At 48.9% G+C, this 26,030-nt stretch overlaps 1 protein-coding gene across 3 annotated transcripts in view; it reads left to right on the top strand.

Moving 5' to 3' along the window:
* The window catches only part of INSR (insulin receptor), a 135,100-nt gene that overhangs the window by 69,083 nt on the left and 39,987 nt on the right, over positions 1-26,030 (top strand). For all 3 annotated transcript variants that reach the window (XM_025457385.3, XM_025457383.3, XM_025457387.3), the window contains 6 exons: positions 12,221-12,542; positions 17,846-17,994; positions 19,523-19,667; positions 22,024-22,238; positions 23,184-23,310; positions 25,759-26,009. In XM_025457385.3, coding sequence (XP_025313170.2) covers positions 12,221-12,542; positions 17,846-17,994; positions 19,523-19,667; positions 22,024-22,238; positions 23,184-23,310; positions 25,759-26,009 — 1,209 coding nt within the window. The remainder of the gene's footprint in view (positions 1-12,220; positions 12,543-17,845; positions 17,995-19,522; positions 19,668-22,023; positions 22,239-23,183; positions 23,311-25,758; positions 26,010-26,030) is intronic.

Genomic DNA, 26,030 nt, shown 5'->3' with positions numbered 1-26,030 from the left:
ACAGATACAGACTGAACTTTGTACTCTACGACTGATACACATTTTAAAGTGCTCTTGGAATATTCAGAGAGATTATCTATTAAATCTCACACAAAAAAAACCCCACAACCAAAAAGGACCCCCAACAGGGTCCAAAAAGCAGACATTGCACTGGCCCTAATCTGTTGCTACAAGTAAATGTAAGTGGAAATTAATTTTTAAAAGCTTAACTGAACAAGCATGCGAAACAAACTCCTACCATGTGATGATTAAACACAAAACATAACTCTTAACTTGGGCTGGGAGGATCTCGATACTGTAAGGATAGACTCTTTAGAAGGCAGCGGAGTGGGTGCAGAGACCAAGGCAGGGCCGTAAGCGATCACATACAGAAATCACAAAAATGACATGACGAATAATAGAACAGGTCTACACCAGAAGAAGGGAATAATAAATTAACAGGGGCAAAGTGATTTAGAGAACAGAACTGTCCTATTCGAGAGCTGGGTCTTGTAGAGCCACAACACCCAAGAAGGTAGCCACGAGCCACGTGAAAATTGTTTCTCAGTCACGTTAGTCAAATTTCTGGCTCTCCGTGGCTGCATGTGGCTCGTGAATTGGGACAGCACAGATACAGAACTTTCCTGTCAATGCAGAAAGTTTATAGGATAGTGCTGTTTTCTAAAGAATTTATAAAGTAAGGTAACAAAAAAAAGGGGGGGGGGAAGGATGGATATTATAGAATTAAGAATGAAAATAGAAATGGAATTTAGAACCCAATAAAAGAAATATAGACAGCTCTGGTGATACTTTTGGGGGATGTTATTGAAATTTCTTCACTCAGTGTTTTAAGCACTTATTTTACTAGATTGACCAGTACCTCGTGGAAGAAATTAAGGCTCTGATTTTGCCCTGAAGAGCAGCTATGCCTGAATCTCATAAGCCGTGCCATTGTCATTGCTAACTTCCGAAGAGCCTGTAAAGTTTACCTTGGCCCAGGAAGCAAAAAATCTGAGTAGGTGGAAACAGCTTTTAAAAAGTTATTACTCTTAGTATTAGATACACAAATGGAGAAAACTTTAAAAATGCCCACCACAAGCAAGCAGGGGTCCTTGTACCTTGCAAGAGTGTGGGCTGAGGAGTGGCTTAGCGAGCACAGACACAATCACTTGAGTGCAGAAGCCCTGACGTTCCCGACTGCACACGTTCAAGCCCGGGTCAGGGAAGTCTGAGCACCCAGCTTCCTTGTCTGTCGTTTGTCTTATGGGTCGTGCCCAGCTGCCCGAGGTAGAAACTTGGGAACCATCTGGGAGAGAAGTCCTGAAGGCTCCACCTCCCTGGTGGTTTCAGAACAGTCTCTTCCTTCCAGTCGCCTCTGCCCTTGCCTTGCTCAGCCGTCCACCAGACAGCTAGAAAATTGCCCTAAACCTGGATCTGATGCTGTCTTTTCTGGTTGAGGCCCTTCCTCGGCTTCTTAGGCAGCGCAAAGTCCAAGCCCCTGGGCTCCCTAACTTTCCTGTCTGCCCTGACCTCCCATGCCTCTCCCTGTACTTTGCCCTTCATCAACTCTGAACTGTTTATAGTTCCCTAAAGGCAGCCCCGATGATTCATGCATTTGCACGTACTGTCCCTCCCCCATGGGATAAAGCCAGTCAGTCACCTGATCCCCCACTTTTTTTTTTTTTTTACCCCTATAAGCTTTACTGTGCACCTACTGTGTGCATGGCTCTGGGACCCAGTGTAGGTCAGGCAAGGTCCTCCCTTTCAGAGCTTACCTGTCTGTTGTGCATGTTGGGGGGGGGGGGGGAAGAGAGAGAGAGAGAGAGAGAGAGGCAGTATCCCCATTCACGTCTGCATACCAGTGCCCACGAGGGGCCCGATCCAGGTGGGCCAGGGTGGGGAACAGGTGAATAGAACCCACAGAACTCCGTGATGCCACCCGCAGCCCCATTCTCCCCGGGAGACCTGGGCTCGGGTTTTGCCCCTGCTGCTTGCTAGCTGGGTTGGCATTAGCAAGGCAGCCCTTCTGTGCCTCAGAAGGAGATGGTTGTTTGAGCAATGGGATTAATATCTTCTAACCCTTGTGGGTTGAACGTTGTATTCTGCAGACGGAATTCACATCTTAAACTGCACTCTTGGTGGTGGTGGTGGTGGTGGGGTGGTGGTGGTTAGAGATCATGCCCAATGGGGGCCTCGCTTTACTGGAACTGCAAATGCACGCCGAGCCCCCAAGGTCTGACGTCTTCACGTCTACAGGGAACACTGGCTGGAAGGCATCCCAAAAACAGCCTGTAGGTTTCCTTAGAAGTGTAATTTAGGAGTAGGGCCTCAGGTTTTCTGGGGGAGTGGTGGCTGGAAATACCCGGGATAGGGTCGGGGCAGCGCTGTCCCGCTGTCCGGCTCCGCGGGCTCTGCCCTCGCCACTCCCCCTGGCCTCCGGTCCGGGGGTTGCGCGCTGTGACCCTGGCAGCCGCTGCCCCTCTCTGGGCCCCGAGCGCGCGAGGCCCGGGGCCAGGGCACCCCTCGGCCACCCCCGGCGCTGCCACGCGGTGACCCGATCTCCTCCCGGGCACACGCCCAGCTCGCGCGGTGGCTGCTCGGGCGGCCCGCGCACTCGGCTGCACCGCTGCTTTTCGCTTTTCCCCGAGTCGGGTCTTTGCAGGCCCGTCCCTGGGGTCCGCACGGCGGGGAGGCCCTCCCGGGGCGCCCCCCCCGCCCCCCGCCCCGTCCCCCCCAGCGCGGCAGCCCCGCGGCGGTCACGGCCCGAGCGCCAGTCGGGCCGACTGAGCCCCGCGCGCCCGGGGGCGGGGCCACAGCTCCGGCAACACGCCCGCCTATTGGCTGAGCGCGAGGGCGGCGCTGCGGCCGCCGCCACCGCCCGGCCTGGATCCCACGGAGCGGACCGCGCCTCGGGCGCCTCGGGCTTTGTGCGGCGCGCGGCCGCCGCGGGCTCCAGGGGGCGGGGCCTCCCCGCCCTCGCCCCGCCCGTGAGGAGCTCAACACGCGCAGCTGCCCGCAACCGCCCAATCCCGAGGCTGCCTGCGCGGGCAGCGCTGCCCCTCCCCTTCCCCGGGCCCGCCCCCTTCCTGACCTGCGCGCGCCGTAGGTCTCCTAAGAGCTTCGCAATTCGATTCCAAAGGCATCTGGAAAGCCGATCGGTCGGCGCGCGTGGGGGCGGCCTTGTCGGGGCAGCAGAGGGGGAGCTGCCCTGCTTCAAGGACACGCGTCCTTGCGGTCGTCGCTTCGAGTGGATCGCACGCTCCGCAGAGCGTCTGTCGACCACCCAGCTGGCTGCACCATCAGATCATCTACTGGATTCCAGGGGGTGGGAGGGGGGCTGCTGCCCGCGTTCGGGACGCCGGGGCGCCCCAGGGGTTCGAACCTCCACCGCCCCGGGGTTCGGGGCTGGCGTCGGGGCGGGGAGCGGCGGAGAGGATCTGCGGATGCAGACCGAGTGCATGACTCTGCAGAGTTTATAAAATTCACACTTTCAGGGAGAGCCACGGGGCCCTGTGGGGAATGTGTCTGCAGGCCCATGACGCAACTGTTCCGTTTGGAAATTTCTGGAAAGCAGTAATTTGGGGAATAATAAATCTTGAGTGGTGTGTGTCTTTTTTTTTTTTTTTCCTCCCCCCCAACTACAGACTTTGGAAAGAAATGTACCAAAATGTTATTAACATATGTCGTGCTATGGAAACATAGTGGCTTTTTCCCCTTGGGCTTTGTTTTGCTTTTTACCATATAGCTGCTTCATGAAGGAACATGAAACCGATTTGAACTTAAAAAGGCAAAGAGGGAAAGGAAGGGTGGCTGTCTTTTTCTAAGCCCGTCGTTTACAAGGCAGCCTGCGCTAGCCTTTCCCCCTCTTTATTTGGATTTATTTTAACCTTTTTATTTTGATGTGGTTTTCAAGTTTCCAGAAAAGTTGCAAGAGTCGTATCCAGATTCCCTAGTTGCTTACATTTTCCCCCATTTGTTTTTATCTCTAAGCATTTAGGTACATTCATTATATACTGCTTTTTTTTTTTTTTTTCTTTTTCCTGGACCTTTGGAGAGTCAGTCGCAGGCTGACTTAAAATTACTTTTACTCGTAATTCTTCAGTGGTTTTCTAAGGACAAGAAAATTGTCTTGCACAGCTGCAGTATAATGAGCACAGTCAGAAAGTTAACACTGACGCAATATTTTAATCCACAGCCTCATGTAGAACTCTCATCCCTCCTGCCAGTGTTGTCTTCATCAATACTATTTCCCCCCCCCCCCCCCCGACCCTGTTTTGGATCTAGGACCACACTTCTTATTTAATTGCTTTGACTGTTAAAAGGCAAAAATGATCTTAAGAGAATGTTTGTAAAAGCTCCCAATCGAGGCAGGCAGCTATTCTAATGTAGTGGTACTGGTGTATTTGGGGGTAGAACTGTATAATTGATCAACAGTACTTTATTAATTGTCTGCTAGAGGCTTTAAAAAAGTGTGTTTTGGGGATCCCTGGGTGGCTCAGGGGTTTAGCGCCTGCCTTTGTCCCAGGGCACGATCCTGGAGTCCCGGGATTGAGTCCCACGTCGCGCTCCCGGCATGGAGCCTGCTTCTCCTTCCTCCTGTGTCTCTGCCTCTCTCTCTCTCTCTCTCTCTCTCTCTCTCTCTCTCTATGTCTATCATAAATAAATAAATAAATAAATAAATAAATAAATAAATAAATAAATCTTTAAAGAAAAGTGTGTTTTCAATACATGTTGGTTTTAAAAGGTACATATATGTAGCAAAAACAAAAAACAAACCCCCAAAACCCACCCCACCTAATTTGCTGATATGTAAGGATGCCCTACTTACCCTCTATTCCAAGTTCATTCCACTCCCCACAGTTTTGAGGCATATATCTTGTGTCCCTTCCAGAGGGGTGTATGTTTCATTTGTCCTTTCTTTGCCCCCCCATTTATTTATTTTTATTTTTAATTTTTTTAATTCTTTTTTTTTCCAGATTTTATTTATTTATTCATGAGAGACACACAGAGAGAGAGAGGCAGAGACACAGGTAGAGGGAGAAGCAGGCTCCATGCAGGGAGCCCGATGTGGGACTTGATCCCCAGACTCCAGTATTACGCCCTGGGCCGAAGGCAGGCACTAAACCACTGAGCCACCCAGGGATCCTCTATTTTTAATTTTTTAAAAAGATTTTATTTATTTATTCATGAGAGACACAGAGAGAGGCAGAGACGCAGGCAGAGGGAGAAGCAGTCTCCTTGCAGGGAGCCTAATGTGGGATTCGATACTAGATCCTGGGATCGTGACCTGAGTGGAAGGCAGACACCCAACCGCTGAGCCATCGAGGCTAAAATAAATCTTAAAAAAAAAAAAAAAAAAAAAAGGAAGAAGAAGAAGAAGTATACGTTTAACTTTGTAAGAAACTACCTAACTATTTTCCAAATGAGCTGCCCTGGTTTTTGCATTCCTGCTATGTTTGATTCTTTCCTTTCTCCACAAAGGAGTTACATCCTTTAGACACTGCTCTCTGCATCTTGCTTGTTTGACTTACTCCGTCAGAATGCCGTCTTTTGTTTTTTTCTTTTTTAGAAAGATGCAGAGTCTTTATTTTTTTTTAATTTTTATTTATTTATGATAGTCACAGAGAGAGAGAGAGAGAGAGAGAGAGGCAGAGCCACAGGCAGAGGGAGAAGCAGGCTCCATGCACCGGGAGCCCGACGTGGGATTTGATCCCGTGTCTCCAGGATCGCGCCCTGGGCCAAAGGCAGGCGCTAAACCGCTGCGCCACCCAGGGATCCCGTCTTTTTTTTTTTTTTTTACAGCTGCATACTATTCCACTCCTTGAGCCCCAGTAATTGATTCTCGTGGTCTCCTGCTATGGACTTTTCGGGTGTTTCCAGTCCTTTGCTGTTATAAACCCAACTGGTCCTGTAGGGTGAAGCCAATCCTTTTCCAGGTTTCTTGGTACCCAGGTTCTCTCTCACCTGCAGGGCAGTTCCTAGCAGGAGAAATACTGGGTCAAATTGCACTTGCCTCCTTCGCTTTAATCACCTTTTCCTAAATAAGTTGACCTTCCTGTCGATCTCCCTCTGGGGAGCATTGCACTTACTTCTAGGATCCAATCAGAGGATTGGTGAGCCACCTCCTCACTTCATGGATTTATGTAGGGTGCAGTTATCAAGCTTCTCAACAGGGCCTAGTGGGAAAGCCACTTGAGGTAAAGTTTCAGGAAGGCTGTGGCTGCTGCTTTTAGCGTAACTGGTGACCAGGGGTTTTTGGGAACCTTTAGGGAGAAGTGGGAGGGAATTGAGGCCAGCAGTCAAGGCACCATGTAGGGAAGAGGGAGATGGATGGACAAGGGAACTTGTGTGTTTGGAGGAGGAACTGGTGCTTGCTGTCTCTGGGAGATCTGGGTAGATGTTCCCTATGCACACGTTGTGCATCTGCACCTGTCCTGGGGAAGTGGGCACCCCCCCCCCCCACTGCTTGACATTTTCTCAAAGAGGCTGCTATTGTCTTTAACAGAAACAGCCTGGGTGGGGGGTGGCTCAGAGGGCTGGGGCTGGGGCTCATTTGGTGTTTATGAGAGGGGGCGGTCGAGCTCAGCTCGTGGAGAGGAAAGTCAGCCCCCTCCTCCATCTGGTCATTTTTCCTCTTGCACAACCTGTGGTTTTCATAATTCAGCCTGGGGAGGGGTGGGGGGCCGCAGAGGCTGGCCCAGCGGCATTTCTATTAAATAAGATCAAGTACTTGGAAACAGAATGGGAGACACCCAGAGGTGGCTTATCGTTATCAAAACATAGTCTTCAAAAGTTAAAAACATAACTTTTAAGTAAAAAAAAAAAAAAAAAAAAAAGGCAAAGGAACACCACCAGTCAGTCCATTCCTTTTAACTCTTTGGTGAGGAGGCCCGCAGGAGGGCAAAGCATTTGTCATCGCTGAAATAGAATTGCAAAGTTAGCTATAGGGCGCTTCATGTCCTTTGGGGCCACAACACTGGCATCTCTGGGAGGTTATGTCTGCTGGTGGAGGAAAGTCACTTACAGCGTATCCATCTATGAGGTGATGTTGACTCCCTCGGAGTCTAGGCCCTGATAGGGATGGTAACTCAATCACAGGTATGCTTCCCTGAGCAGGGGCTGGCAGTCTATCCAGCCCCTTGCCTGCTTCTGTAAAAGTTTTATGGGGCACAACCATGCCTGTGCACACATGCACCTTCTCGGGGGCCGCTTTGTGGCCCTTTGCGGAAAAAGCCTGCCAGCTGCTGTGCTGGAACTGGAGGTACTTCTCAGGTGGGCTCCAGCATAGAGTTGGAAACTCCTGCTCTCAGCCTCCGGCCTTGTGTGCAAGTGTGGAGTATTTTTTCTTGGCATTGTCTAGGCCGGAAGGCTTATGTGTTTGGGAAGTTTTTGTTGGGTCTTTGCTAATGCTTCTTTTGAACTCAAGGGCTGATTCTCAGACACAGCCCCAGCCCAGGAAATAGAGCCCTTCCTGTTCTCACATGTGCCTTCCCAGAGGGTGGGGTCTTTGTGGGTCCTAGGTATTGTTGTCTGCCTTAAATATTGCTTCCTGCCATTGACCCTCAGCCCTTGGGTCCCTGCAGACAGTTCATTAATCACGATGGCGATCATGATAATAGTATCCGTAGTAGCTAATTTGTATCAAACCTACACATTGATCAAAGAATCCAGTGCCTGGGTGGCTCAGTCTGTTAAGCATCTGACTCTCGATCTCGGCTCAGGTCTTGATCTCAGGGTGGTGAATTCAAACCCCATGTTGGGCTCCATGCTGGGTGTGGAGCCTACTTAATAAAAACGAATCTAAATGAAAATCTAAATGAAAATGGACCCCAAAGAATCCAGTGCTTTATCCACATCATCTTATTTAGTTGTGAGAAGTTAAGGGATTTTACAAACTGTCCCCATTTTACAAACAAGAAAAGGGAGGCTGGTGCTTCTTTAAGGAAATCTTTATGGCGGGCCTGTGGGGTGGCGGGCGCTGTGTTGCCAAAGCTGATTGAGGGTCGCTTCGTCCCTTGGCTGCATGGACCCTGTGGATGGCCACGGTGATTCTTTAGACCCAGGAATATCAGATTCAGAGCCAAAAGATCAAGGGTTTAGCTTTGACCCTGCTGCTTCTCAAAAGGGCCTGTTGTCTGGCCAATGTGAAATGGAGATACCAGTACCTACCCCTCTCTCTGCTGGAGTCTTTGTTAGAATTAAGTGAAAATCTAATGGGTGGTACGTAATCCCTAAAAAAACCTACACAGACTTTCTTCCATCACCCACCTACCTTCCTTCCTTTCTTCCTTTCTTTTTTTCTTTCTTTCTTTTCTAAAAAATATTTGTTTATTCATGAGAGACACACACACACAGAGAGGCAGAGACACAGGCAGAGGGAGAAGTAGGCTCCCTACAGGGAGCCCGATGAGGGACTCCATCCCAGGACCCGGGATCACAGCCTGAGCTGAAGGCAGATGCTCAACCACTGAGCCACCCAGATGTTCCACCTGCCTTTATCCTGTTATACCTTATTAGTTCTTTCTGCGTCCATAGAGTAAAAAGTCAGAATATGCACCATGCAGAGATGCTCCAAATTTTGCATTTGCATGTAAATATTCATGATATTTGTGGAGCACCTACAACCGGGGGATGAGTCTTGGATGCATTCTTGGGCCAGTGGCTAAAAGTTGGGTGCCTGGAACTGCTCCAGAGTCATTCCTTTTGCCTCCTCTCTGTGTGATCGGAGCTGTGCCTCCTGAGCTCCTGCTGGCGGAAGCCCCGTCTTAGGACTGGGTGTCCCAGGAGCGGGTGCTGTGAATGGAGCAGACATAGCCTGCCCTCTAGCCTTCCTCCTAGACAGATGGTCAACAAACAGCCAGTATAATTTTTGAGAGTGATAAATACCATAAGAAAAATGTCATCAGATAATGTGTTAGAACATGGTTAAGAAGGGGGGAGTGACTTCCAGTGGGGAGGTCAGGGAAGGTCTTTCTAAAGTGCTGGGACCTGAAGGAAGAGAAGAGCCAGTCATCGGGAGGTAATGGGGAGGGCGCTCCAGCCAGTGGGGACAGCAGATGCAAAGGTCCTCAGGTAGGAGTGTGTGTGTGTGTACAGTGGGGGGGGGGGGGAGCAGAAAGGAGACCCAAATGGTTGCTGCCTGAGTCTAGGAGAAGGACTCCAAGGGGCCAGCAGGCTAGACCACAAGGGACCTTGGAGGCCTTTGCAAGGACTTGATTTTCATTCTCAAAGCCTCTGCTGTCCAGTGTAGGAGCCAGTAGCTACCTATGGCTGGTAAAATTAAAACTGAAATCCAGGGATGCCTGGGGGGCTCAGTGGTCAAGCGTCTGCCTTCAGCTCAGGGTGTGATCCCCGGGGTCCTGGGATCGAGTCCTGTATTGGGTTCCCTGCATGGAGCCTGCTTCTCCCTCTGCCTGTGTCTTCGGCCTCTCTCTCCGTGTCTCTCATGAATAAATAAATAAAATCTTAAAAAAAAAACACCCAGTGAAATCCAATGAAAAGTTTAATTCTTCAGTAGAAATTGGAACCCTTGGGTACGCTTGCTAGGAATGTAAAATGGTGTAGCCACTGTGGAAAACAGTATGGCAGTCCCTCAAAAAATTAAAAATAGAATTACCATTATGATTCAACAATTCTGCTGCTGGGTGTACACATAGGAGAATTGAGAGCCGAGTCTCGGAGACAGATTTGTGTATCCATGATCTTCACGGCATTATTCACAATGCCTCAAAAGGTGGAAACAACCCAAGTGCCAATTGATGGATGAATGAAAAAATAAAATGTGGTATATGCACGCTGTAGAATGCTACTCAGCCTTAAAAAGGAGAGCAGTTCTGACACCTGGTACAATATGGATGAGTCGTGAAGACATTATGCTCAGTGAAATAAGCCAGTCACATAAGGACACGTGGTATATGACTCCACTCCCAGGAGGTGCCCAGAGGAGTCCCGTCCACACGGACAGAGAGGAGATGGTGGGAGTTCAGGGTTGAGCAGGGGGTGGGTTGTCAGTGTTTGATTTTATTTATTTTCACTTTTTAAATATTTTTATTTATTTATTCATTCATGAGGGATAGAGAGAAAGAGAGAGGCAGAGACACAGGCAGAGGGAGAAGCAGGCTCCCTGCGAGGTGTCCGACGCAGGACTTGATCCCATGACCCCAGGATCATGACCTGAGCCAAAGGCAGACGCTCAACCACTGAGCCACCCCGGTGCCTGAGAATCAGTGTTCTAAATACAGACAGAGTTTCAGTCTGGGAAGAGGAGGACGTTTGGTGATGGATGGAGGGAATGGCTGGTCGCCGTGGCGGCGGCGGCGGTGGTGGTGGTGGTGGTGGTGGTGGTTCTACCTTGGGCCCCTTTTAAGGGCCACTGAGCTGTGCCCTTAAAAATGGCTAAGATGGTCAATTTTATGCTGTGTGTATTTTGCCACAATTAAAAAAAATTGGTTCCTCATTGCACTAACCACACACGAGAGCCGCAGGGAGTAGTGGCTACCGTGTTGGTGTTGGACAGTGCAGCTCGAGAACATTCCCGTCCTCGCAGAAAGTTCCATCAGATGGTGCTGCTCCTGTGGGAATGCGGCTGCAGGGGCCGATTTGTTGGGCTCCACTGGGGCCTTAATTAAAGTTACTGCAGCAAAGAGCCCGAGGGGCTTGGGGTCAGTAGCACTCACCAGCGTCCAAAGTGCTTCAGGCCGTGCAGAGTGTGTGAGCGAAGAAAGCGACTCCAGGGACCGGTGGGGTCACGGCCGAGGTCTGTCCAGCCTCAGCAAAGCCCCTGGTCCATGGACAGATTTGCCCGCAGACTGGGAAGGGAGGCCCGGTTATTAGGGACCAGGCTGGTTATTAGGGACCAGGCCGGATGCTGAGAGACTGAAATCAAGGGGAGGGGGTGTATTCAGGGGATGGGTGACAAGCTGCTGGGGGAAGCCAGGCCAGAGTCCAGACCTGGGGAGGCGAGTTCAGCTGCGTGAAGCCAGGAGCTCCCCGGGCCATGAAATCAGAGGCCAACTTCTGGCCTCCCCACCTGCAGGGACCAGAAACACCCCCTCCCCTAACCTCCGGCTCCGTGCTTGTTGCTTAGGCACTTGCCCAGCTGTGTGTTTGAGCGACTAACCTGCTTCTTCCCTTAGACCCCGCCACAGGGAGGGTCTGTGGCCACCTGGGCCCTGCACTTCCTTGTTCTTTGGCTGCAATGTTTAGATCGAGGCGATCGGATGTCTGTTGAAGTGATAAATGACCTTTGGGCAATTGGCTTAACCTTCCTGTACCTTGGTTTCCCCCTTTGTAACGTGGAGGAAATGGACAAAATACCGTCTCTTTTTACCAGTCCTGCAGGAGCGTGCTGGAGCCGGCTTGCTGGAGCCGACGGTCACACTGGCGGGACATTCGTGAACTGGTGATTAAAGAAGCCGCTGTGGAAGTTTACATGCTGTAGACTTATAATTAACAAATTCTGGTAAAAAAAAAAAACCAAAAAACAAAAAAACGAGGCGACAGGGATGCCTGGGTGGCTCAGTGGTTGAGCATCTGCTTTCAGCTCAGGGCATGGTCCCGGGGTCCCGGGATCAAGTCCCGCATCGGGCTCCCCTCAGGGAGCCTGCTTCCCCTTCTGCCTGTGTCTCTCATAAATAAATAAATAAAATATAAAAAAAAAAAAGTAAATTCAAAACAAAGCAAAACATCTGAGGCACCTGTGTGGCTCAGTGGTTGAGTGCCTGCCTTTGGCTCAGGTCGTGATCCCAGGGTCCTGGGATTGAGTCCTGCGTCAGTCTCCTTGTGGGCAGCCTGCTTCTCCCTCTGCCTGTGTCTCTGCCTCTCATGAATAAATAAATAAATTTTTTAAGTAAATTGTTTAATTAATTAATTAATTAATTCATGAGAGATACACAGAGAGAGAGGCAGAGACACAGGCAGAGGGAAAAGCAGGCTCCCTGCGGGGACCCCGAAGCGGCACTCGATCCCAGGACCCTGGGATCACGCCCTGAGCTGAAAGCAGACGCTCACCCACTGAGCCACCCAGGTGCCCCCCGAAGTGCTCCTAAATACCGAGGAACAAGCCACTGGCTCGGGGGCTGACACGAGTTGTTAGTTGTGCCTGGCATGGAGCAAGTATAGTAGAAGTGAGACTCTTCCCGTTACTATTTTGTTTGGCTTGCGCTCCCTCACCCAGACCTGCCGTCTATGCAGACAGCAATTGGGCGAAGCTGTTGACCAGCTGTTTTCTTTCCCCCTCCAGTTTGTCCGACCATCTGCAAGTCACATGGCTGCACCGCCGAGGGCCTCTGCTGCCACAGCGAGTGTTTAGGCAACTGCTCCGAGCCCGACGACCCCACCAAGTGCGTGGCCTGTCGCAATTTCTACCTGGATGGCAGGTGCGTGGAGACCTGCCCACCCCCATACTACCACTTCCAAGACTGGCGCTGCGTGAACTTCAGCTTCTGCCAGGACCTGCACAACAAATGCAAGAACTCCCGGAGACAGGGCTGCCACCAGTACGTCATCCACAATAACAAGTGCATCCCCGAGTGCCCCTCTGGCTACACGATGAATTCCAGCAAGTGAGTCCTGGGCGCAGGTTCCGGGGACGGAGCGGGGGCGGCACAGAGGGGGGAGCGACACGGGCTTGGCGGTGGGGGTGGCACCTGTTAAAACTGTGTGACACGCAGGAGTTAACTGGCTACAAGCAAGTGGCCAGCTTCTTGGGTCTGTCGGATGCCGTTTCTGCCTCCTGTTTCCATCCTGGCCTTTGGAGCAGGAGTCGACTAGCTTTCTGTAAAGGATGAGAGAGTAGAGGTAAATGTTTTCAACACCTTTGCACACCCCTTTATAAAGGTTTTCTGTGCTTAGCTTTGGGAATAGAAGATGCAAAAGCAGGAGCGCTTGGTTTTCTGCTAGAATCCTTCACGTGGACAGGACTGTCCGCAGTGATGGAGCTGCCCAGGTGTTACAACCAAGAGCAGAGCTGAGGTTTTTACGTTTTCTGCACCCTGGAGCCAGGCAGCGAGCTGAGATTAGCCTGGATCACAAGGAGGAAGAGACTCCATTCTAGACTATTCTCAGGACTTCGCCTCTTTTTGAAGGACAGTGCCATCAGACCGTTTCCTCCTGTTCGGGTGAGGAATACGGTTTTCTGTCCTCGGCGGTGAGTCAGATTTCCTACGCACATCACAGACTTTTTGTTCATGTTGTTAGCTTCTCAGATGAGCTATTTCGGTGTCTCAGGGCTGTAACCAAGTTTAAAAAATCTGTTTCCTGGTTTTTGTGCGGAGGGTTGGAAAAAAAAAAAAAAACCTCACAAAACAACAAAAACCAAATCAGAAACAGACGCACGTCAAGGGGCCTTGAGCTGATCTGCTTACGTAAAAAATCTTCCTCTTCAGACTTGAGAATTAGCCAAGCGAGCGTGTTCTGGTGGGAAATTTTATTTCCCCGGGTGGAGTGGGTGGGAAGGAAAACAATCTTTATTTCAGTCCTTAGGAGCCTCTCTTGGAGTGTTTGTGAAACCTGCAAGTACAACATGTTTTGTTTTACTTGTTTTTGACAAAACCTATCAAGTGGCTTTGTTGGTCAAAAATAGGCTTCTATAAATCACCTTTGCATGCCAGTTTTTTTTTTTTTTTCTCTTTTTTTTTTCCTGGCCAGTTTATCAGTCAGGTTGGGAAAATGACTATATTCCTTTTGATTCATATCTGGGTTTTTTGTTTTTGTTTTTGTTTTTCCATGTTTGAAATAAAGCATGGATATTAACATCTTCCACTGAGATGTTTGTTTAAAAGACACTGGCTTTACATAAAAGGTTTTTTTTTTTTTTTCCCTGACGATAACCGAGACCTGAGATGTAGAGGAGATTTCTTTGATGCAATTGCTGATGGTACAACAGCCCCTAGGACTGAAACCCTGGGAAACTGGCAGCACATCCTGTGATGTCTGGGACCTTTACTGAGGGGAGGAGGGCAAAGTGAGAGACGCCAATTATAACTTGTTGTAGCAATATTTTACTTTGTTGGTTAAAGAAAAAAATTACCAGCTTTCCTTTTTTTTTTTTTTTTAAAGATTTTATTTATTTATTCATGAGAGACACAGAGAGAGGGGCAGAGACACAGGCAGAGGGAGAAGCAGGCTCCATGCGGGGAGCCAATACGGGACTTGATCCCAGGACCCTGGGATCACGCCCTGAGCTGAAGGCAGATGCTTAACCACTGAGCCACCCAGGTGCCCCATTAGCTTTCCTTCCGAAGCTTTTTATTTTATGAAAGACTTTAGGGCCCTCGTTTTCTAATGTGGTTTGATATCAAATAGGACCAGATATGTTTTCTTCCAGTCTGGTGGTTTATCTGGGAAATTGGTGTCTGACAGTTTCAGAACAGAGGTCTCGGAACCCACGTGATTGATTAAGAAGCCTCACTGTCTATGGTCCCTTTGAGGTACCTGGTGGGAGCACCAGGGTGCCCTTTACTGGCACGAGGAGGGCTCGATATTTGAGTGACTGTTAAGAGTGCGGCAGGTGTGGGGCATCCCCTAGAATGATCTTGGTGTGGCTGGCTTCTTGTCATCCAGGTCGCAGCCGAAAAGTCACTTCCTCTGAGAACCCTCTTCCCTATCTGACCGCCCTGTCTGAATTAGTATCTAGCTCCTTCTTGGCATATCACACAGTTTTCACTCTGATCAATGATATTTGATAAATGATTCAATATCACCGGTTGCTATCACAATGATTCAGATATCACTAATTGATATTTTAATTGCCAATTTGTTCATTTTAACCCAACCTGACCGTATGTTTCACAAGTGTATCGGTCAGCTCTTTCTGTGTAACAAACCACCCAACACTCAGTGACCTTAAACAACACTCATTTATGATTTATAGTGATTTCGTGGGTTGACGGGTGGTTTGGCTGGGCTGAGCCAGCCCGGACTGGATGGTATAGTAGAGCCTCTCATATCGTAGATGGGCAGCCGAGGCCTCCCTCCATGTGGTTTCTCAGCCCAGCAGCCAGGGAGGGCTGCTCCCATGTGTGTGCAAGTACTTTTCAAGCCTCTACTTGTGTTACATTTGTTAACGTCCCATTGGCCAAAGCAAGTCACACGGCCAAGCCCAGATTCACTGAATGGGGAAGTAAACCGCACTTCTTGGTGGGATGGGCTGCAAACAACCTGTGGCCATGATAATCTCCCACAGGGAAAGTACGTCTGTTTTGCTCACTCCTGTGTGCCTGCAGCTTCGAACGGGCGTTGGCAAAGGGCCAGATAGTAAATATTTTCAGCTCTGAGGGCCATATGGTCTCTGTTGCAGCTACGCAACTCAGCCCCTATAGCATGCGAGAAGCCATAGACGATACACAAACCGACGGGTGTGTCTGGGCTCTGGCGTAATGTTATTTGTAAAGACAGGTGGCCAGCTGGCTTTGGCCTGCAGGCCGGAGTTTGCCGACCCCTGGCTTAGAATATCACCTGTCACATAATAGGTGCTCTGTGAATATTTGCAGAATCAACAAAAGAACCCAAACATTTGGTCACTCTTCGGTTTCCACCCCAGCTGCTCTGGTATCAACCAGGTGTCTGCAATGCAGTTCTGACCCTCTCCACCTCCTGGAGTGAGCATCACACTGTGTCCTTCATAAGACTGCCCTCACTCCAGATACCAGCCACGCTATGGGGGTACCCAGGCCACCCGTACTTCTCATCACCTGGCTATAAACATAGGGGTTCTCACTGAACCTGTTTTAGGTTCGATAATTTGCTAGAACAAGTTGCAGAATTTACATTAAAAAAAAAAAAGAAAGAAAGAAATCCATGCTGTTCAGGCCATCCCGAGCCTGTTAATGGTAGCATCCTTGGTTAGGGATGCCCACAGGGCTCTCCCAGGAGGCAGGCGTCGCATGTGGCGAGCTCCAGACCTTTCCCCATCAGGGCCCCTGTTTATGGCTGGGCCGGCCCTGGTGGTTCTCATTATGATCGCCACACGTGCTTCAGCGAAGACCATCTGGGACCCTTGAGGAACGAGGGTTATGACTCACAAGGCCTCACCAGAGGGCTCACGGCACCCTCATGGGCCACACAGTGAGCTCATGGGGGGAGAGAGAGAGAGAGAGAGAGAGAGAGACTGACAGTGTGGACTGGGGGTTCCACCTTTGTTAGAGCCCGAGGTGGGCTGTCCAGGGTTTCATGGGATCACTCTTTACTGGTGAATCTAAAGCATAAGAAGAGGAATTGGGGTGGGACGGAAGTGGGGTCACTTGGGCAGGCAACTCTCTAGGCTACCCAGGGCTTTCTGGAAGAGGGAGCTTCATGGCCGGGCAGCCAGGTTCCTTATCGGCCGTGTTGCTCCGACGTGTCCTGCAACTGGCCATACATTTATTCCAGAGGGATGTCTTAGGAAGTGGATGCCTTGGCAATCAAAGCTTACCATCAGGCACTTACACTACCCATATTACAACTGCAGCTTTATTATTAGGGACGCACATGTTATCAAGGAGAGAGCCCCAGCTCTGCCCTGTGGAATCCTACATGCATTCACTGTCCAGGACGCGCCACTGAGTGGGTATCCAGAATTTTTCCTGGGGTCTCATCACATAGGTGTGTGATTAAGCGAATCCTTGACCACGTGATTGAACTCCGTCTCCAGTGGCTGAAAGACCCACAGATCTAATCCTATCATTGGTGTTTTGGGTGACCAGCCCCCATCCTAGAGTTGCATGGGACCACCACCTGTCACCTCACTAGCATAGCAGAGATGCTATGCAGAAAATTCCAAGGGCCTTTGGAGCTCCGTGCCAGGGCCTGGGACTGCCACCCCAAAGGTCATTCTGAAGAACTGAACATGCCAACACCAGTAGCAACGACATGGTGTGTAGCCAACACCAGTAGCAACAACGATACCACTGATAAAAAGTGGTCATCAGAGCAAGAACTGATGATTCTTGTTTTCTGTGTGCCAAGTGCTTTAGACGGTTTCTCCCTCTGGGAAGTTCTGGTAAAACCCTCACTTGGCTGACTTGGGTGCATGCCCACCTCTGAACCAGGGGGATGAGAGTGACAGGATTTAGGCCGTTACCCAGAGGGATGGAAGATGGGGCCCTGCCTGGCCCGGACCCTGTGTCTTGCCTGGACCTATGAGGGCCACGCTCGCCAAGAATGCACCTTGCACCCTGCGTGGGGGAGGGCCGGTTCCCCAGGAATCCCTGGGGCCTGTGTATTCGGGGACCTTCGGCTGTCATCAGTGAAGCCACAGGCTGCTGTCACATGCTGTTCTGCATGAGGTTGTGTTCTAGGTGTGGGCACGTCAGATCCCCACAACAGCAAGTGCCGGATCTCCTTGGGGCGGCCGCCTGAGATCTGCCTTGGGGGGGCAGTGGAAGCCCCCCGAAAGGCCCGTGAGCTCAGAATAATTCCCATCACTATGGTGACAGCCAAGCCCCATCCCTTCAGTGTGATGGTGTGAGTCTTGTCTCTTTGGGGTAGAGCGTGATCCTCCACGGGGGCTGGGGGGCAGCGTGAATCCCATTCCTCTGGGGTATGGCAGGAGCCCCATCGTTTTGGGGGGCAAGTGTGAGTCCCCTGACTGCGGGGTAATGCTGTTGGGCTTGCCACCATGGAGGCCTGGCAGGGGGTGCTTTGCCCCCGGTCCCCACAGGGGACAATGTTTGGAGCCATTTTTGGCTGTCATGCCGTCGGGGCAGGTGCTACTGGCAGCAAGTGGGTGAGGGCCAGGGATGCCACAGGACACCCTCACAGTGGAGAATTCTCGGGCCCAGATGTCAGGGTGCTGTGGGTGCAGCGCCCAGCCTCAGTGTAGGGGTGTAACCTGACACGCGCATGGGGTCCTGGGTGCCCTGACCCCCTCTCTCCGCTCTTTCTTCAGCCTGATGTGCACTCCGTGCCTGGGCCCCTGTCCCAAGGTCTGCCACATTCTGGAAGGCGAGAAGACCATCGACTCAGTGACGTCTGCCCAGGAGCTTCGAGGCTGCACTGTTGTCAACGGAAGTCTAATCATCAACATTCGAGGGGGCAGTGAGTGCTGGGGAGGGTGATGGGGGGGGGCTGCAGCTGGCCGGGACCCACCTGCCCAGACACACGTCAGTCCCTTGAGGCATTGGCTTCCAGACCTGAAATTCACAGCCCAGTCCTGGCCCCAGCTGCCCCGAGATTCTAATTTTCCAAGTTGGAAATTAATGTTCCTATGCGGGAATTTGCATTTTTATTTATGTATTAAAAATTTGTTTTCTGGGGATCCCTGGGTGGCTCAGCGGTTTAGCGCCTGCCTTTGGCCTGGGGCGCGATCCTGGAGTCCTGGATTTGAGTCCCACGTCAGGCTCCCTGCATGGAGCCTGCCTCTCCCTCCTCCTGTGTCTCTGCCCCTCTCTCTCTCTCTCTGTCCATCATAAATAAATAAATAGATAAATAAATAGATAAATAAATCTTTAAAAAATTTGTTTTCTGTGTTTTAGGGATTTTTATTTATTTATTCCTGAGAGAGAGAGAGAGAGAGAGAGGGGCAGAGACACAGGCTGAGGGAGAAGCAGGCTCCCCTCACAGAGCCCGATGTGGGGCTTGATCCCTGGCCCCGAGATCTGGGATGACGCCCTAAGCTGAAGGCAGATGCTCAACTGCTGAGCCACCCAGGTGCCCCCTGGAATTTGCTTTTTTTTTTTTTTTGCATTTTTTTTTAACAAGTAGGCAGCATGCCTGCCGCGTTGCAGGTCGGGGACCGTGTTTCCAGAAATACCATCGCAGGCAAAAAGGCATCCCTCTGTTTACTTATTCAGCAAACATTTACCAAATACTCGCAGTGAAGAAAGCAGAGCCCATGTGTGATGGAGCTTACGAATAAGCCCATCATCGTACGTAGAACGTAAACCTGGGGTGGATCCCACTACGAAAGGAGGAAGTAAAGCAGAGGTAATGGAGGGAGCAGAGATCGGCGACTCTTTCTTATAAAGGGCCATATAATAAATATATTCAGCTGTGCAGGCCAGACGGTCTCTGCCATTACTACTGCTCTCGTAGAGGAAGATCAGCTGTAGAGAACTTGTGAACAACTGGGCGAGACTCTTTTCCAATTAAACTTTATTGACAAAACAGACTGGGCTTGGCTTCTGGGCTGTCATTTGCCAACCTCTGAAATAGAGGATAAGGGGTTTGCTGTTTTCGAAGGGTTTATGGTCTGAGGTGGGATGCTTTGAGCTGGAGAGGAAGCAAACCAAGCAGATCTGTGAGAGAATAATAGTCTGGGCAAAGGAGGAAGCCAGTGCAAAGGTCCTGGGGCAGAAGGAGGCCTGGCTTGTTTAAAGAATGATGGGGAGGCCTGTGTGTCTGGAGGAGGGTAGACAAGGTTAAGGATGAGAAAAAAAAAAAAGCACTGGTCACTTATATAGGGACTTGCAGATCTTGTGGTACAGGCTTTGGGTTCTTGTTCTGAGTATGATCAGGGTATGTTGAAGTCATCTGCAGTCTATAGGTTGACTCCTCACTATGGGAAGTTATGGGAAGATTAAAGTATTTCTGTAGAAGCTCACTGGATATTCTCTCCTTTCTTTAGACAACCTGGCGGCCGAGCTGGAGGCCAACCTCGGACTCATTGAAGAGATTTCCGGGTACCTGAAAATCCGGAGATCCTATGCTCTTGTGTCTCTTTCCTTTTTCCGGAAGTTGCGGCTGATTCGAGGGGAGACCTTGGAGATCGGGTAGGTGGCCCGGTTCTGGGTGTGTCCCGAATGCTCCCTGGGAGGTTTGTGATTTCAAACAACTTAGGGGTTTTTGCCAACACGTGGAAACACCTGTGTCCATGGACGGATGAATGGATAAAGATGTGGGACACACACGCAGTGGAGTATCACTCGGCCATAAAAAGGGAGGAAATCCTGCCATTTGCGACAATATGTACAGAGCTTGAGGATGTTACGCCAAGTGAGATAAATCAGCGAAACACAAATACTGTAGGATCTCACTTATGTGAGGCATCTAAAAACAAAACCAAAAAACCAGGCTTATAGATAAGAGAATAGATTGGCGGTTACCAGAGGTTGGGGGACCGTGGGTCGGTGGGGGGACTGGGTGGAGGGGAACAGGTGCCAGGGGTCAACAGGCACGAATTTCTAGTTATAAAATAAATACATCCTGGGGAGGTGATGTATCACCCGGTGACTGTAATTAGCCAACCTGTATTTTACATTTGAAAGTTGCTGAGACTGTAAATCTTAAAAGTTCTCATCACAAGAAACAATTTATTTTTTAAAGACTTTATTAATTTATTCATCAGAGACACACAGAGAGAGGCAGAGGCACAGGCAGAGGGAGAAGCAGGCTCCCTGTGAGGAGCCTAATGTGGGACTCGATCTCAGGACCCTGGGATCACACCCTGAGCTGAAAGCAGACGCTCATCCACTGAGCCACCCAGGTGCCCCAGAAACTTTTTTTTTTTTTTAAATGATGTGAAGTGATGGATGTGAACTGAACTTAGGGTGGTTTTTTTTAATTGTTTTGTAATATCTACAGGTATCAATTGTAATGTTGTATGCCTGAAACTAATACAGTCTTATTAATCAGTTATATTTCAATAAAACTGGGGGTGGGGCGAGAAAACTTTAGTTTTTTTTGTTTTGTTTTGTTTTTTACTGAGGTATAGTTGGCATGTAATATTATGTTTCAGGTGATAACATAATGATTCTATATTTGCATATATTGATATTTGCATACATTGCAAAATGATCACCAGGATAAGTCTAGTTAAGAACCATCATCCCATATAGTTACAAGATTTTTTTCTTGTGTTGGGAACTTTTTTAAGATCTATTCTCTTAGCTTTTAAATATGCGGTACAGTATTATTAACTAAACTTACAATGATATAACTTAGGGTGTTTAAAAAATATTTAATTATTTGAGAGAGAGAGAGAGCACAAGCAGGGGGAGCATCAGAGGGAGGAGGAGAAGCAGACTCCCCAACTGAGCAGGGAGACTGATGTGGGTCTTGATCCTAGGACCCTGGGATCATGACCTGAGCTGATGGCAGATGCTTAACTGACTGAGCTCCCCAGATACCCCAACTTAGGATCTAGGTTCTGTCCATTTTTGTGCTCCTCATGGTTGCAAGATGGCTGCTTCGCCTCCAGCCTCACAATTGTGGAACCAATGGGAAAAGGGGAAGGACAAAGGCCCATGCCAATTGAGAATGTCTCCTTAAGAAATAAAACCCTGCCTGGACCCTTCCACACTCTCAACCCCAACACTGATTTCTCATGTCTCCTTGGTGAGAACAGGGTCAAGTGGCTGCTCCCAGTTGCAAGGAAGGGTGGATGCATGAATATTTACCTTTTCCGATCTGTATAGTAGAGGAAGTCAGAGAAGAGGGGACTATGAGTGGCATTTGAGAAGCCACTGCACTGAACTGTTTAGACCACCTTCTTGAATCATTCACCAGCTCATGCTGATTTTTCTGCCATAAAATGGCCTTGTTTGCTGAGGTCTAGACCTTTCATTTGGATTGTGCTTATGACCCCCTACATAGGTGTCCTAGAACTAGACCAGTACCATCCACTAGAGATATGGTACAAGTCAGGGGTGCCTGGGTGGCTCAGTCTGTTGAGAGTCTGACTCTTGATCTCAGCTCAGGTCTTGATCTCAGGGTTGTGAGTTCAAGCCCTGCATTGGACTCCATACTGAGCACAGAGCCTGCTTAAAAAAAAAAAAATCAGTGAGTACTAATCAATTCAGACATGAATAGATGCTAAATGGTGAAAATTTGATGAGTAACAGGATATTTACAGAGTCTCAAAGTACCTCCCCATAAGATTAAAAAAAAAAAGAAAGAAATGTGACACAAGTCACACGTGTGACTTTAAACGATCCAGTGGCCACATTTTAAAGTCTTCAAAACGAATCAGGGAAGTGAATTTTAATAATGCATTTTACTGAAACTGTTCCATCTGAGATGTTATTTTGACGTGGACTCAAACTAGGAAAGTGAAAGAGGAGGATTCTTACATTTTTTCTCTGCCTGTGACAAGCCAGGGAATGACAAGGTTTGTGTGTGTTCCCGTAGGAACTACTCTTTCTATGCCTTGGACAACCAGAACCTAAGGCAGCTATGGGACTGGAGCAAACACAACCTCACCATCACTCAGGGGAAACTCTTCTTCCACTATAATCCCAAACTCTGCTTGTCTGAGATCCACAAGATGGAGGAAGTCTCAGGAACCAAGGGGCGCCAGGAGAGGAACGACATTGCCCTGAAGACCAACGGGGACCAGGCGTCTTGTAAGTGGTGATGTCCTGGTCCTTCCAGCCCGAGGACCAGATAAGGCGGCTGTCTTTCTCCTTGAGCACTGCATTGGCCCTCAGCGGGGGTGGGGTGGGGTGGAGTTGGTGGCAGGTGTCATTGCCCCCCCAAGCTAAAGCAGCTCAGAGTTCTATTTCTGCAATGCCAAGGACAGGTCTATCATATCTCTGTGATTTCAGAGAGACAGTGCCTGATTTTGGAAGATGTCACATCTGCATTGAATGAATGAATGAATGAATGCATGCATGCATGAATGAATGGATTTCTCCTTATAGGTGACCTTGGCTCTAGTGCTCCAGCAGGTCCTGCAGCTGCTGCATAGCTGGAGGCTACCAGCTGACTTCACTCCTCTGACAGGTTCTCTCTCGAGGAAATATCAGAGCAGCAAGGTGCCAAGGCTTCCAAGAGCTGGGTCTTTGCCGCAGATTTGTGGGAATTCAGGAGAGGGAGAGAGAGCAAGGTTGGGGTGTAGCTTGGGGGGGGCTTGCATCCCACTCTTTCTAAGGCATCGTCTCTCCAAGGCCTGCGTGCTCTCTAAACTCACTTGGCCCATATTCAGTTTGCACTGGAGTCATATATTCTGACAAGGAAGGCTTGAAAGTCCACGTGTGTGAGAAAATTGTGCCAGGACAGTCGTCACTCTTGAAAAATCACTTTTCCCAATAATTATCGGCCAGTTGTCCTTCTCAGTTCGGTGCTGACCACTGTTCCTGTGTTGAGCATCTGGCTGCGTGGGGACCAACTTGTGTGACCAGTTCTTGCCTCCGAACACCAGGAGGAGGCTTGTGGGGGTGAGACCCATCCGGGGAGCAGCAGACTGACACCTCCCTTCTCCCAGATGCTCTTGGAAATGTTGGGTCACCTGTTGGGGCCTGAAACAAGTTTTTAATGCTGATGTCATTAATGTTTTTAAACTTTTCTAGGTGAAAACGAACTACTTAAATTTTCTTACATTCGGACGTCTTATGACAAGATCTTGCTGAAATGGGAGCCCTACTGGCCCCCTGACTTCCGAGACCTCCTGGGGTTCATGCTCTTCTACAAAGAGGCGTAAGTAAAGGGTATAGACGTGTGTGGGTTGTGTGTGTTCAGAGGTTCCCCTCTGAGGTGCCTCTCTCTCTCTCTTCCTTGTGGAATAGCGATTACAGGATCCCTTTTATCATCTCACAAGCTGATGGCATGTGAAGTTAGTAACATCCTCATTTGTCAAAACCAGAAATTGAAACAGGTTTCTTTTGGCCAAGTTCCTACGGCAATATTCCATTTTGCCTCATATACGTACACCTCAACAAGACGTCCGTAACAAAATTTGCTCAGTCCGCTGAGTGGGTCTTTAAAAATTTATTTTTGGGGATCCCTGGGTGGCGCAGCGGTTTGGCGCCTGCCTTTGGCCCAGGGCACGATCCTGGAGACCCGGGATCGAATCCCGCATCGGGCTCCCGTTGCATGGAGCCTGCTTCTCCCTCTGCCTGTGTGTCCGCCTCTCTCTCTCTCTCTCTCTGTGACTATCATAAATAAATTAAAAAAATTTTTTTAAATAATAAAAAATAAAAATTTATTTTTGTATCCATTTTCTATTTTTTCCAACCTTTAAAGAATTTATTTTCATTTTTATTATTTTTATTTTATTATTATTTTTTTATTGGAGTTCAATTTGCCAACATAGAGCATAACACCCAGTGCTCATCCCGCCAAGTGCCCCCCCCAGTGCCCGTCACCCAGTCACCCCAACCCCCTGCCCACCTCCCCTTCCACCATCCCTTGTTCGTTTCCCAGAGTTAGGAGTCTCTCATGTTTTGTCACCCTCACTGATATTTTCACTCATTTTCTCTCCTTTCCCCTTTATTCCCGTTCACTATTTTTTATATTCCCCAAATGAATGAATCCATATAATGTTTGTCCTTCTCTGATTGACTTATTTCACTCAGCATAATACCCTCCAGTTCCATTCATGTCGAAGCAAATCCAACCTTTAATTGTGGCAAAACATATCTAATGTAAAATTGACCATTTGAACCATGCTTATGTGTCCTGCTCAGTTGCATGAAGTACATTTGCCGTGTTGTGCAAACATCACCAGCATCCATCTCTAGAACTTTCTCATCTTCTCAAACTAAAACTGTCTCCATTAAACTTGGTCATTTTGGGGCACCTTGGTGGCTCAGTGGTTGAGCATCTGCCTTCGGCTCAGGGCATGATCCTGGGGTCCTGGGATCGAATCTTGCATCGGGCTCCCCACAGGGAGCCTGCTTCTCTCTCTGCCTATGTCTCTGCCTCTCTCTCTGCGTCACTCGTGAATAAATAAATAAAATCTTAAAAAAAAAACCCACAAAAATACAAAAAGCAAAACTTGTTCATTTTGAGTACAATTGAGCCTTGAACAATGTAGAAGTTAGGGGCACTGACCACCGCCCAAGTCAAAAATCCACATATAACTTTTGATTCCCCTAAAACTTAGCTACTAATAACCTGCCATTGGCTGGAAGCCTCACCGATCACATAAACCGTTGATTGATATGTATTTTGTATATTATATGTATTATAGACTTATTCTTACAATAAAGTCAGCTAGTAGTAGTAAAAGGAAAATGTTCTTAAGAAAACCGTAAGGGAGGGAAAATGCATTTATGGCCCTGTACTTTAAAAAATCCATGTGTGGATGGGTCCACCCAGTCCAGCCCATGTTGTTCAAGGGTCTACTATATACGACTGTGCTGAAATTCTTTTTTTAAAGATTTTATTAAAAAAAAGATTTTATTTTTATGTAATCTCTATACCCAACATGGGGCTCGAACTTACAACCCCGAGGTCAGGAGTCAAACACGCTCCACCCACCAAGCCAGCCAGGCATCCTTGACTTTCCTGAAATTCTAAAGGGAGGTGGTGGAAGTTGTGATTATATTCCTAGTAATAATTGTTCCATCTCTGAAGATTTATCATGTGTCTGATTGTGTGCTGAGAAGTAGCACACGATCTCTCATGCAGTCTTTTCTTTTTAAAAGATATTGTTTGTTTGTTTGTTTATTTATTTATTTATTTATTTATTTATTTATTTATTTATTTGAGAGAGAGAACGAGTGAGCATGCACACAGGGAGAGGGAGGGGGCAGAGGGAGAGGGAGAGAGAATCTCATGCAGACTCTGTGCTGAGCGTAGAGCCCGACGTGGGGCTCGATCTTACAACCCTGAGATCACTGCCTCAGCTGAAATCAAGAGACAGATGCTTAACGGCTGAGCCCCCTAGGCGCCCCTCTCATGCAGTCTTACCAATAAGTAGCGAGGTAGTTGGTGTCATCATCACTACTGACAATAGTCGGAAAGTTGAATGATAAGGGGAAGAGTCCCCTCTCTTCGGGACCTGTGTCATTTTTCCTGGTGGCATCAGATTTTTGGTGAACAGGAGACAACCCTATAGGATGTCACCTCCCCTGCTGCATATCTGTCCTCAGAGCCATAGTCATGGAATGATACCTGCCTTCTCCTGCTTTGTCTTGAAAGCCCTTATCAGAATGTGACCGAGTTTGATGGGCAGGACGCGTGTGGCTCCAACAGCTGGACGGTGGTGGACATTGACCCACCTCTGCGGTCCAACGACCCCAAATCGCAGAACCACCCGGGGTGGCTGATGCGGGGTCTCAAGCCCTGGACCCAATATGCCATCTTTGTCAAGACCTTGGTCACCTTTTCTGATGAACGCCGCACGTATGGAGCCAAGAGTGACATCATCTATGTGCAGACAGATGCCACTAGTAAGTGTTTCTTCCGTGGCC

Source organism: Canis lupus, chromosome 20 (assembly GCF_003254725.2).
Source record: "Canis lupus dingo isolate Sandy chromosome 20, ASM325472v2, whole genome shotgun sequence".
NCBI lineage: Eukaryota > Metazoa > Chordata > Mammalia > Carnivora > Canidae > Canis > Canis lupus.
This window is presented reverse-complemented; position numbering and strand designations above follow the sequence as displayed.